Source organism: Myxocyprinus asiaticus, chromosome 48 (genome assembly GCF_019703515.2).
Source record: "Myxocyprinus asiaticus isolate MX2 ecotype Aquarium Trade chromosome 48, UBuf_Myxa_2, whole genome shotgun sequence".
NCBI lineage: Eukaryota > Metazoa > Chordata > Actinopteri > Cypriniformes > Catostomidae > Myxocyprinus > Myxocyprinus asiaticus.
Window position 1 is genome coordinate 18017304 of NC_059391.1, and position 13491 is coordinate 18030794.

At 38.1% G+C, this 13491-nt stretch overlaps 2 protein-coding genes across 3 annotated transcripts in view; both read right to left on the reverse strand.

Moving 5' to 3' along the window:
• Positions 1 to 1282: 1282 nt before the first annotated feature.
• Positions 1283 to 8125, reverse strand: LOC127437823 (fibroblast growth factor 4B-like). The gene is made up of 3 exons (XM_051693024.1): positions 6446 to 8125; positions 5820 to 5923; positions 1283 to 4083 (listed from the first exon to the last, which is right to left on the reverse strand). The coding sequence occupies exons 1-3, from the start codon at positions 6780 to 6782 to the stop codon at positions 3907 to 3909; spliced, it is 618 nt and encodes a 205-aa protein (XP_051548984.1). The 5' UTR covers positions 6783 to 8125; the 3' UTR covers positions 1283 to 3906.
• Positions 8126 to 8681: 556 nt separating this feature from the next.
• Positions 8682 to 13491, reverse strand: part of LOC127437818 (solute carrier family 45 member 3-like) — a 34115-nt gene continuing 29305 nt past the window's right edge. Inside the window, exons 4-7 of one of the 2 annotated variants that reach the window (XR_007896617.1) lie at positions 11273 to 11538; positions 10502 to 10940; positions 9506 to 10237; positions 8682 to 9363 (exon numbers count right to left, since the gene is read on the reverse strand). Coding sequence is in view for 1 of the 2 variants with exons in the window: in XM_051693016.1 (XP_051548976.1) it covers positions 10518 to 10940; positions 11273 to 11538 (689 nt within the window). In the remaining variant the exon portion in view is untranslated. Of the gene's footprint in view, positions 10238 to 10501; positions 10941 to 11272; positions 11539 to 13491 lie in introns of both variants that reach the window. The other variant, XM_051693016.1, reaches the window with a different exon arrangement.

Below are 13491 nucleotides of genomic sequence, written 5' to 3' on the forward strand. Positions count from 1 at the left end.
TCTCTGACCTAGGCATCACAGGAGCTGCACTTGGATGGTTTGAGTCATATCTCACTGGCAGATCATTCAAGGTCTCCTGGAGAGGAGAGGTGTCCGAGACACACCAGCTGACCACTGGGGTTCCTCAAGGATCAGTGCTTGGACCCCTCCTCTTCTGGGACAACATCACTGGGACCGGTCATTGAGGCACATGGCTTTTCCTGTCGTTCCATGCTGATGACCCTACAGTCTCAGCTCGTATCTCTGCCTGCCTCTCGGACATTTCGGCCTGGATGAAGGAACGACACCTTCAGTTCAACCTTGCCAAGACAGAACTCCTTTGTGATCCCAGCCAACACATCTGTTGACCACAACCTCACTTTTCATCTTGGTTCAACTACACTAACACCAACCAGAACAGTCCGGAACCTGGGAGTAGTGGTAGATGACCAGCTTAATTTCACTGCACACATCTCATCAACTGCCTGGTCTTGCAGATTCATGCTGTACAACATAAGGAAAAGCAGACCTTTCCTGTCTGAATATGCTACACAGCTCCTGTTCCAAGCTCTTGTCATTTCAAGACTGGACTACTGCAATGTTCTGTTGGTTGGCCTTCCATCTAACACAATTAAGCCATTGCAGATGGTCCAGAATGCAGCAGCGCATCTGGTCTTCAATCAGCCAAAAAGGGCTCATGTCACCCCACTCTTGATTTCAATCCACTGACTGCCTGTTGCTGCCCGCATCAAATTCAAGGCTTTACTCTGGCTTTCAGGACAGCCAATGGAAATGCACCCTCTTACTTCAATTCACTTCTTCAGGTCTATGCTCCAACTCTGCGGTCTATGAACGTGCAACGCTTAGTGGTCCCATCACAAAGAGGCTCAAAATCTATTTCACAATCGTTCACTTTCTCTGCTCCTCTGTGGTGGAATGAACTTCCAACCTCCACACGATCTGTTACCTTCTCAACATTCAAGAACCAGCTGAAAACACATATGTTCCACGAGCACTTAACCAACCCACACTAATTGCACTTACTACTGCACTCAACATGCACTTAATGTACAAAAAAAAAAAAAAAAGTAAAATAAAATAAAAAATCCTTGTTTGTCTCTTTCTTCTGTGCTAGCATCTTTACTACTCCAGCCAATGTGAGAACTTCGCAGTCCTATACTGCAGATGTTGTTAAACTTTGTATGACAAATTGCTTGCTTATTTGTAAGTCGCTTTGGATAAAAGCGTCTGCTAAATGACTAAATGTATATGTAAATAAGGCAAAAACAAAACACACAGAAGCTATAAAACAACCTTTTATTTTCATTTCAGTAATACAGTTGGCTGCTGTGCACAGCACATATGTATAAAAATAAAAGGAAACATTTTCTTTATATATTAGAATTCTTATTCCTTTTTTTTGTTTTTTACTTTTTTTTTACAGAGAACAAAATGATTGGCAAAAAATTTTTGTCTCCAAAAAATCGTACAATCATTTCAACAAATTGGAACTAAGGCAGAAGGTGAGGTATATGTTAGAAAATAGGAGGGGAATTTGGAGGGGGTGTCTGCCCCTCAGTGCAGGAATACAAAACAGAGAAAGAACATAAAGGCTGCATACATACAATAACACACACATATACTGTACATGCACCACCCCTTTCTCACAATCATCTTTCAAACCACAAATGGGGCCATTTCATAGCTGGAGACAAAATACAGTACAATAAAACTCTGGTGGAACTTACATAAGAAATAGATGTTTCTGCATAAGCACTTAATAGAAAGCAGTAGAGGGCATAACTTCTAGATACAACATTTCTGTCCAACATTTTTGCATTAAAAACCATGCAAAATTCTATTCAGATAAGTGTCAAGAAAGGGTATAGTGGAGATAAATATCAATAAATTAACATCACATACATAAATAGCAGTAATTTGTGATAATTTCATTAAAGCAATCACATTGCATGCCTATATTTGGGGTACAAAGAATTTTAAATCCATGTCAAGATTCTTCAAGATCCAACAACTAATATATAGTTCATATTTTTAACGTAATAAAGTTAAAATCTCCCTTGATTACTTTTTTCAGGACATAAAAATGTGACCATAGCAATTTTGTTTTGATTTTGCTTTAGGGAAAAGTCATATTATTATTAATATTAGCATATTATTTTACCTTCTAAATATCAGTGTACCTGACTCAAACATCCCAGCCATAACTGTCATAAAAATAATGTCCCTCTCCTTTGTAGCATTTAGACAACTCAAAATGTTAATTTCAAGGGCAGAACCAATATTGCAAGACAAAGCAAGGTATGTCAATATATTTTCTACTGCAAACCTTTCTAACATGACTTATGCACAAAGGATACGCAAAGATATAGACAGTTGTAAAAAAGAGATCTCAATTGTTGAAGTCTGAGCTGCAACTTCAAGTAAAATGATGAACCGTAATGGAAGATGATTAAAAACGGAATTCTACTCTTCGGAAATGTAAGCCTTAGCCTTTAAGCAAATATTTTGAAATAATTTGGTACAATTTTAATTAGAGTACTACACAAGGGTGGGCCGACATCGTGTGTATGCCTAAAAATACTGAATATACTGAGTTCAAATTCTTCAAGTCTGACTTCTAGATTCTCTAGACAAAATCAATTGACTTCGAAATTGAAGAGTGTGCTCAGGTATTTCGGCCTGGTATTCAAACATAACGTAATGAGCAGATTATGTTATGTGAAACAGATTAAGACAGTTGCATTGGTTTTTACATTCCAAAGAATTGTCGAGTTGGAGTTCAAGTATGCAGTCAAAATGTTGGTGAAATCAAATTGCCAACACCTCATTGGAGATTAGTCACTGTCTTATAAAGGGTAAGACATAGACACCACAGTCCGTTATTAATAAATATGTATGATACAAAACCAAGAAGAGTATAAGAGCACGCCAGATAAAAGAAACTGTGCCATTTCATATACTGTATAAAATGAACGTTTTCCTTATCACTGAGCAAAACAGCTACTCTATCATATAACCTTGCCACATAATTCAAGATTAATGCAATTTAATGGATATCACTAGCTTGATCAATTTTCACAAACAGAATATTACTCCAGTGCAAAATTTACTGGACATAAAAAAATTCAAATGGAAGCACCCAAACCTTTCAAGACTATTCGTCCACAGAAAGACTTTCAGTCAAACTCTGACATTGCATGAGGTGTAAAATGGCCCTCTTTGACTTTAACTCCTAATAAGGATGCATGCAAGTAGTCTCTAACCTCCAAGTCTACGAGTCTCATTGAGTTATTGATTTACTGTAAATATGGAACGAAAAAACCAAATGAACTTCTGGACTTTTAGGAACTGGGGTAGAGCGTCACAGTTCTCCCTTGCATGCAAGTAAAAGGAACTAAAATCTGAAGCTAAGGCACCACCTAATAATGAATAATTGCAGTTAAATAAGTGCTTTCATCTCCCTTGTAAAATGGTGGAGCAAATGGAGATCAGAGTAAACTGATATTTTTCCCCCCTTTTACACTTTTTGCCAGTGCATACAGGGCTCTTTGAGGTAATAAAAAGGATCCATTTCACTTCTTAAAGATGATGATGTTAGTCATTCTAATGACAGGGTAAGGTTTACACTGGTTATGGCAAGCACCCATAAAGTGAGAGCAAAAAAAGAAAGTTCCTTGTCTCTCAGATATTCATAGTAGAAATCATAAGCAGCAAAGAATGGCATTTACACAAAGTTCAGACATAAAGTAAGCTACCGAAATATACATATATTATTTCAACGAGAATAAATACTGTGTTAAGTGTTACTTCTGTTCTTTGCAGTTCACCTCTTCTCACGTGCGCATGTTTAGGTTACCTACGAGAACATCCAGCATGTGCAAATCATTGTATTATTGCCAGTTTTGCTCATAAACGTGGGAGGAAATGTGTGACAGTCATTGCTGGAGAAGCCTTGTAGCCTCGCTTCAAGCGGCCATGTTTGCTAAGGGCAATATAAAAGCCCTTGTAAATGGAAGACTCGTATGCGTTGTAATTGTTGGGCAGCAGTGTCTCCTTGAACTTGCACTCATCACGGAAGACCCTCTAAAAATGGTATGGATTAGAAGGTTAGATTGGTATAACTTTAAAATAATGATCCGCACTCCAAGAGTTTGTTGCATCTTTTTTAATTCACCTGAAGGCCTAGTAGCCGAAACGTCTGTGTTTGTTCCCCCATGTAAATTAAAAAAGAAGCAACAAAAAGTTTGGAGTGCGGATCATTATTTTAATGTTTTGAACTTCTGGAAAGAGATTCTTGCACCCGCTGAAGAGCTTACTTATCAATTGTGGAAGACAAGTGAGCGCAGTGTTAAATAACCTACTGTAGATTGGTATAACTCCCACCAACCTCCTCCAAAGCCCCACCCACCATATCTCCATCACCCCCCATAGCCTCATGCCCCACCCCTCCTTTCTGAATCCACGTAACTGGGGTAAAGTGCAGGAAAACACAGACCGACACTGGTTCATCCTAAATGTCATTCGTAATGATCATCTAACAAAGCATTGCTTTAAATACCCAGGCAATTTCACTTCCAATTTCCTTAGAATTCTACATTTGAATCAAGGACATACTGGAATACATGCTAAATTAATTTTTAAACATCTTTCACAATCATGATGATGTACAAGTGGATTCAAGGTTAGATTCATACCAGTCAGTTACTGAAAGCTAAACATCAGTGCAGAAAAGCAGTACTTATCAGTCCATCAGTCATATCTCATGCTACAGTCTGATTACCTATTGCATAAAAATAACTTTATCTGCTTAATTGATCTCTGACTATGCAAAGTGATTTTAATGAACAGATTTGATCTACTGAGTAAATCTGTCACATGCTCAAAATTGTTAGCCTGTAAATGACATGCACAAAGTCTTTATTCCAAACAGCACTGACTTCCTAGCTGATTTAAGCATTTCAACAAACAAAAGAGTTCAACAAACTAAAATGTTATGTTTCATTGGAGTGGAAATTATATTGCATATATCATAACAGGCTGTAATTCTATAATGTCATTTTTTAATCACTTATTTTGTTGTCATAACTCATAGACCTACACTTAAATATAGGTCTAGTTTGTTTTTAAATCAATCTATCCATGCATCATCTTTAATGCATGTGTAATTGACTGTCTCTTCAACGAATTAAGCATTTATGAGCTTTAAGTGATTAATTAAGCATTAAAGAGCTGTATGATTCTACCTACACAATAAAATGAGAGAATGTATCATTCATGGTGGCAATGCAACTGTAGAGTAGGTCAAATTTAAATTCAAGCCATGCATAACAACATCATAACCCACTTCACTGCACATTTGGCAAGATCCTACACAGTTTAATGAGTAACAAGCCCAAGGTATTTCTTGAATTATCACATACATTATCAGATTTCCAAATAAGAATGATTTTAGGCCATGATGCTAACATATGAGTGCATTTCTGTGGACCTCAAATAAATCAAAACTGATGCATTAAAGGAATATTCCGGGTTCAATACAAGTGAAGCTCAATCGACACCATTTGTGGCATAATGTTGATTACCACATTAACTCATTTCGAATCGTCTCTCAATTTCTTAAAAAAAAAAAAAAAAAAAAAGAAAGAAAGAAAAAAAAAAGGTTACAGTGAGGCACTTACAATGGAAAAGGAGGGACAAGTCGAAATACTTCTTTGTGGTAATCAACATGGTCACAGATGCTGTCGATTGAGCTTAATTTGTACTGAACCCGAAATATTCTTTCAATCAATGCAATGAAAGCAAATAATAGGCATACCTACCGTTCCGTATAACCTCCCGCGGCTGCTCATTGCGACAAACAGCTCGCTTTTCACGCCGTATAGACTAACGACTCCTCTCTCTACCGTTGAGATTTCTATTAGACCTGATTGAACAGAGAACATCAATGCGTTACATATGTGACAATGGCATATTATGACGCAGCTCATTTACTCAGTCTGCAAGAGGATGCATTCTGTTAAAAGTGGGTGGATCCAGAGGATGCACTGCCTTTGTTCTGCATTTTCTTCCATGCTATAATTTTTATACTGTGACGTGGGGGTGGGGGAAATCGCAGCAGTTTTTGCATGAAGCCTACGACAAGCACTATACGCGAATGAGGGCCGCTGATGGACGCTGAGTAAAATTGATTGGCGTCTACATTCGTCCAAGCTGGGAAATTCAGCAATGATTGACACCGTTTGTTTTTTTAAATAGATAGCCTATGTCATTGCTTCAGGACACACTGCTGTTATGCCCACGCGCCCAGAACCATGCAATGTAATAATAATTAATAATAATAATAATAATAATAGGCATAATAACAATAATAATTGGATGCATGTGCGCATGCAATCATTCGCCATCCCCGATTGTATACTGTGTCATCAATCGCATGACAACTCACTGTACTGGTTCTCATTATGTACACCGCTTATCCTTCCGTCTGGCAGGACCTGCAGGTGAAACCCGATGCCCACGTTGCAGTACAGCCTCCGCACTCTCTTGATGCCCAGCAAATAGTCGCTCTCCCAGTTCAGGTCCGATTTCTCCACCGAGATGCCCAAAACGGAGCGGGAAAAGAGCGTCTCCCACCTTTTCTCCAGTGAAGTTGCATTAGTCCTGTCCGAGGTGGGGTAGGAGGACGCTATCCCGAGCAGAAAGCCTAGCAGCACAGTCCCAATCCACGTCCAGCGCCCGCTGGTCTCGCACATACTGATGAGGAGCCTTTGCGCAGTGGTCATCCGGTTTACCCTCGGGGCACGTGGTCAAAATTAATGACCCTAAAAATACCACTCTTGTTTTTCTTCTTTCGACATGGTGGCAGGGGCTTATTTTGGGAAGGCAGGTCGTGGCTGCGAGCGTGTAACGCAATAAGCCCCTCGGTAGATGAGAAGAGCAGGGCGGCTGAGCTTGAGCGGGTGGCGGTGGTGGTGAAGGTGCTGATGATTACCATGTTTCACCTCTCCCGATGGGCAAACGCTGGCGTGGGGAGCACCACACACTCGCCAAAATGCAAGCTCACCTTGCCGGGGAGATCTTCAGGATGACATCACTCACCTTCAAGATGACATCACGCTGACCTCACACTGCTGCTGCCCTGTCAACTAGTGCAGAACGGAGGGGGTGGGCAAAGAAAAGTTGAGTGCCAGCCAGCAATACTCTGCACCACAGGCAACAATCTATCGCTATGGCTATTCGATTCCAGAAATGTTGGAATCGATTCCAAGAGTCGATTCCCGACTAATGTTCTTGATTCTTTCGAAAAACTCGACGGCAAAGTGACTCCAAGCTTTGGAGTCGACTTTCGATTCCCAACGCTTTGGAACCGAAGAATCGATTCTTTTTTGGAATTGACTCCCAGCCCTATCTATCGCTGTCAATCCACACGAGGTTCCCGGGGAGAGTGAGACCTCACAGGAGAACTTGAGGACGTGATGGGCTCTCAGGCAGCTCCCAAATTGGACACCGGCAGGGGTCATATGCCTGACGGGCCGCTTCCTTATTTAGAAGGAAGGTGTAAAAACAGTCCAGTTGTCACCGCAGAGCCATGGCAATCTTGCAAAACACTTCCTGCGCTGCTGTTTGCTCAGGAAGCTTTCACTAGGGTATATTTTGAATGCGTCCCCGTGATTTATTTGTGCAAAAACATATAGTTTTACATCTCGCACGTACGTCCCAGCGGTTGGTGAACTTCTTTGATGTATTAAGGAGCAGTAGATAGATAGATAGATAGATAGATAGATAGCCTATGTCATTGTGCTTTGATGTTTTAAAGTGCCTTACACATGGCCGGTGCCAGTACAAAATAAATAAATAAATAAATAAAATTAAGCTGGTACCCTGTGTATCCAACAGGTGGCACTGTCTCGCAATGTTACACTATCATTGGGGAAAAAAACAGGACAAATTTAGAAGCCCCCTGATTAAGTCCAAAAACAATGATTATAACCATTTTCATTAACCCATATCCATGAGTTCAGATTTGGATCTGCAGTATGCAGTAATATGCACATTGAAGTGCATCACTAGAGCATAATATCCAAAAGACACTTCACACTATTGTGACTCCCATTATGTGCACATATCTGGTATGCTAATAAAAAAATAAATAATTTATCCTATTTTTTTTTTAATTGTATGCATTTTATGTTTCAAAACAAAAATGGTAATATTTAAAAAAAAATACAACTTATATTTAGTTTTTTATTTGTTTTATTTTATTAAAGAGTACTCAATTAAGTTTGATGGAATTTTGTTATGAAATGTATAAATCTTAAAATTATTTATTTGAGTGTATCACTGTCCATTCCCTGCTTCTTTACATATGTTTTTAAATGTTTTAATTTCTCTGAATTTTAGGGCTATTGAAGGAACTTAGCCTAAAGAAAAATAATTAAAACTGAGTCAGACATTATCCCTATGATGACAGATAAAGCACAATACATTTGTTTTTTGTTTTTTTCCTGGAAAAAGCCTGACCCACGTATCTGCCATTCTTACACCATCAATAAAACTGCCAGAGAGCCAGCATTCATTGTCAAGACATTAAAAGTCTAATTTAAGGAACAAAAGAGAATGTTGCATAAAGTGGTTGAGTGAGACAGCATCATGACACTTGGGTGTTGAAATTGCATCCACTTCATTAATAACACGACACTTTGCTAATTTACAGCGTTAAAAAGGTTAACACCACTTCTTTAGTTGAAGAGTTTATACCCGGTTGACATGCAAAGGTGTTAACCAAACACCAGTTACAGATTCAGGAAAATAAGGCAAAAATACAGCACGCAATCTTATATTTGTTGTTGTTGTTACCCCAAACTAAATAAATATCAAGCAAGGTTGGGCTTTTCTTAGGCACTTTAAATGTTTAATGTAGTAAAATTATTTACACACAAAAACGTCAGCCAATTTTTCAATTCTGGAAACTATTTTTCAAAAGAAGAATTTCTGAAATGTTAAATGGTTAAAATGAAACATGCTATGATTTATTCAGAGAAGGACTGTGCATAATTTAAATATGCATTATGTTTGACGAAGTCAACAGCTCCTAATTGCCTGTAAAAATTAACTGCTTTTTTCATAAGGAACAAATAGGCAAATTATGCTCTCCATAATATACTGTGTACTACAGAAACTTCCTATCAAAATCTTAAGATTTGACAAGTTAAATAGAACATAATAGATCCTAACTGTAATCGCAATTAATACTAACAGATAAGATAGCATTCTAGAGTTATGACGTTACGGCCCCTGGCGCTCAACTGTAACCTACCTGTAAATAGAATTGCTTCAAATTGCATCAGATCATGATGATCATGTCTACAAAGAAAAAAAAATATATGAATTTAAGTTGTAAACAGCAAACATAGTGCATTAGATGGGATGATAATTTCCCAACTAATATAAAAGGCAAGAATATAAAAATATTCTCATAGATTCCCAGCAATGAAAATATCAGTACCTCTTTTATTAATACTTTGTGTTGTGCTTGGACTGACAGTTCATTTTCAACTGGACGATGAGTTTATCCTGAGAATTTTACCACTTCACACAATAACACATCCAAATACACTCATACAAATAAAGCTACACGTACACACACACTCCATGACCAATGGTGAGTGTACTTACAGATACATTACTTAAATATGACATGAAACAGTTTTGTTAAAAACAATATTGTTGACTTGATGGTTTGCAATTGTAACACATTATAGCTGAAATAGGCAAAGTAGGTAGCTTAGGTCTGTGTGTAAAATCTCCTGTAGAAAAATATCCCAGATTGTCATTTTGAACACTAGATTGACATTATATACAAGGCTATATTGTGCTATTAGTCTTGGTAACTGACCAAGAAAGATCTCAGGTGAAAAAAAAAAATTAAGACACTTTTGTTTGACAAGTAAAATGAGGTTAGAATTACAACATAAATACAGATGACCTCACCAAAATGGGTTGCATAAAAATCCCCATAGAGATATAAATATTTATATATTATCAATTTAAAAATATATATATACACAAAAACATTGTTCTTTACAAAAAGTCTTTACAACACAATAGGAATTACACCAAGTCCAGGTTGACATGTCCATTAGTCCCAATGATCTCATTTGTCTTTAGAGATAGAGATCTGATGGAAAAAAGCTGTTTAGACCACTAATGCACAATTCATCCTCAAAGCAAACATGACCTGAAGGAGAAAGTGTAGAAACAATGCAGTCAGTACAACATAGACAATAAAAGCACTAAATGTACTTCCTATGTCTGCCATGAACAAACTTAAATAATCATTCCAGGACGATTCTAAAATTAAGCAATATCACACTTGCTTTCACACAACAGTCCTACAAACAATAAGTTATTATCAATTAATTTACATTTAAACATAATATGGCCAGTTATTTAGTCAAAACGTTTAAGGGAGATGGGTAACAATAACTGTGATATGACTCACATCATAACTGCATTTATCAGCTTCTGAGGTCCTTTCGGTCAAAGATGATGTGGGTGGCAAAATAAATGCCAATGGCACCAAAGATGGCAGAGGAGGCGATGTACGCAGTGACAGACTCTGTGAACTTTACGATCATGCCCATGAAGAGGGTGGGGAAGACCTGAGAGAGAAGGAAGGTGCTGTCCAGAATGGCAAAATCTAGTCCTACGCCACGTTTTTCAAAATCCTCTGACTCCAGACCAAGAGGTGAACCATTCTGATTGTGCAGAGGAGAGTAATATTTTTTTCCATCACTGCTGTGATAAGCATGCCCATTGGAACTGCCATTCTTGTGGCTGAGATCTCCAGGGCCATTGTCTAGATTTAAACAAACAGAATCCCTTGTGATGGTGAATCCATTATTGTGCAGTTTTTTGGTATTGGTGTTTTGCATGTATACCTGTGGGATGTTAGCAATGAGAAACAAGTGAGATATCTCATATATGACAAATATTTATAGCTCATATTTATAGCCACTAAAAAACAAGGAAAAAAAACTGGAATCATCCACATGAGTAGCAATGTGTCAAAGCCATGGCCTGGTACCACACACATGCACTGACACACTGTCACTTATGTGGGTGATGCCAGTTTGATACTGGCTTGCAACATTTCCTGATTTAATATACTGTATATTTTTTGCACTACACTTTACAAAAATGTCTATTTACATGGCACTAATTTGCTATATGAGCAGAGAGAGAAAACATACATAGTATATCAAGTGCCTACCTCTTTCTCTTTGTGGTAGTGGCAGGTAAGTGTATAAGGCAAGGTCTGTAGTGTTGCATAGGCAAAGCCAGTTAGGGCCGACATAGCCGTGACCAACAGTACACTCTTGGACAGACAGATAACCAGAGCTGAAATGGTGAAGCTCACCATGCTGCTCAGATAGACCATCCTGGACCCGAAGACACGTACCAGCCTGCTCATGACCAGCGAGAAGAAGGTTGAGGTAGCACACTGCAGGAATAAGCCCAGGCTGCCCATACGAATACCTTTAAGGCCGATGTTGCAGAAGTTAAATATGGAAATCAGATGAATGTATTGGCAGTATTAAGTCTAAGTACCTGGAATTCTTAAGAGGTCATGTTGCCAAAAAAATAAATGCCTATTTCCCACTACATCTGATCTGTGTTAATGAATAGTTCACACAAAACAAAAATTCTGTCATTATCTACAGTGGTTTATTATCTGCCTTCAAAAGACTTGGAATATAGCACATAAGTACAATGGACAATTTTTTTTTTTTTTTTTTTTTTTGGAGCTTGACAGACAGGGCCACTACTGTAGGAGCTGTTGTTGTATAGACAAGAGCTTAAAGATTCTTTAAAAAAAAAAAAAAAAAAAAAATCTCCTTTTGTGTTCCACAGAGAAAACAGTAAACAGGTGTGAAACGGTCAACTACTCCTTTCACTGACCTCTATTATAGCAAAGAACACCAATGGGTGCACTGTTCTTTAAACAACTACATGTATAAGTAAACAAAAATCCTTGTCCAAGCCTTGTTGTTTTTGAAAGATAAGGTAATTTCAAATAGTTTGCTCCGATCATTTAAATATAACAGAAAAGCGTCTTTTGACTAAATCTTGCGAGCAATGTGTACTAAGGCATGTGTTTGCAGAGGCTTTGGCTCTCTACTTCAAATAGAGCAGGAACTTAACCTAACTTTCCTCACAGTAGGAATTCAGAATTTAAACATATCTACAGAGGGCCAAGATGTTCTCTGAACAACAATCTCAAACAGGTTTTGTTTGCCTATACATGGTGCACTACTGTAAGAAGACTAAACATACAGCAGCATTAGGTCAATAAACTTATTTCTATTATATAAACTCAGAGCAAGCTAAGAATATGAAGCCATAAATATACTTTATGTAAGTATGTGTATGAACAGCTTGGCCAAATGTCCTTTTGAACATGCTTAAAAGTACATTCTTGTGCTACTGTGGCACTAACAAACTTGATTACTCAAGGGGGCAATAGAGTTACCTTCAAAGGTCTGTGTGATTCAACTGGATGTGTTAATATTCTGGTGAGTTGCTCTGAATATACTGGCTTGAAGTCACTTGTTCAGCATAATTCTTTTACAAACTTTTGCTATGCCATGACAGTAGTTGACTTAAGAGAAAACTCACCATAGAAAGCAGACAGCTTACACTAATATCCACTATAGCACCCCGTTGCGGCAACATTGAGAATGTTTGGAATGCACTTGGAGTATTGAGCTTGCGTAGAAGTGTCTGCATTCACGTACTTGCGTGGAGTATTTTTCGGCCTTAAGTCTATAACTCGTTTGAGTTGTAAAGGTGTTCATACACATACACTGTAGAGCTAGTCTGCTAGGGTTTTCATGTAATGTTAAACACAATGGAACCAAAATACAGGTGCATCTCAATAAATTAGAATGTCGTGGAAAAGTTAATTCATTTCAGTAATTCAACTCAAATTGTGAAACTCGTGTATTAAATAAATTCAATGCACACAGACTGAAGTCAATTAAGTCTTTGGTTCTTTTAATTGTGATGAGTTTGGCTCACATTTAACAAAAACCCACCAATTCACTCTCTCAACAAATTAGAATATGGTGACATGCCAATCAGCTAATCAACTCAAAACACCTGCAAAGGTTTCCTGAGCCTTCAAAATGGTCTCTCAGTTTGGTTCACTAGGCTACACAATCATGGGGAAGACTGCTGATCTGACAGTTGTCCAGAAGACAATCATTGACACCCTTCACAAGGAGGGTAAGCCACAAACATTCATTGCCAAAGAAGCTGGCTGTTCACAGAGTGTTGTATCCAAGCATGTTAACAGAAAGTTGAGTGGAAGGAAAAAGTGTGGAAGAAAAAGATGCACAACCAACCGAGAGAACTGCAGCCTTACGAGGATTGTCAAGCAAAATCGATTCAAGAATTTGGGTTCAAGGCATCAAGAGCCAACACACACAG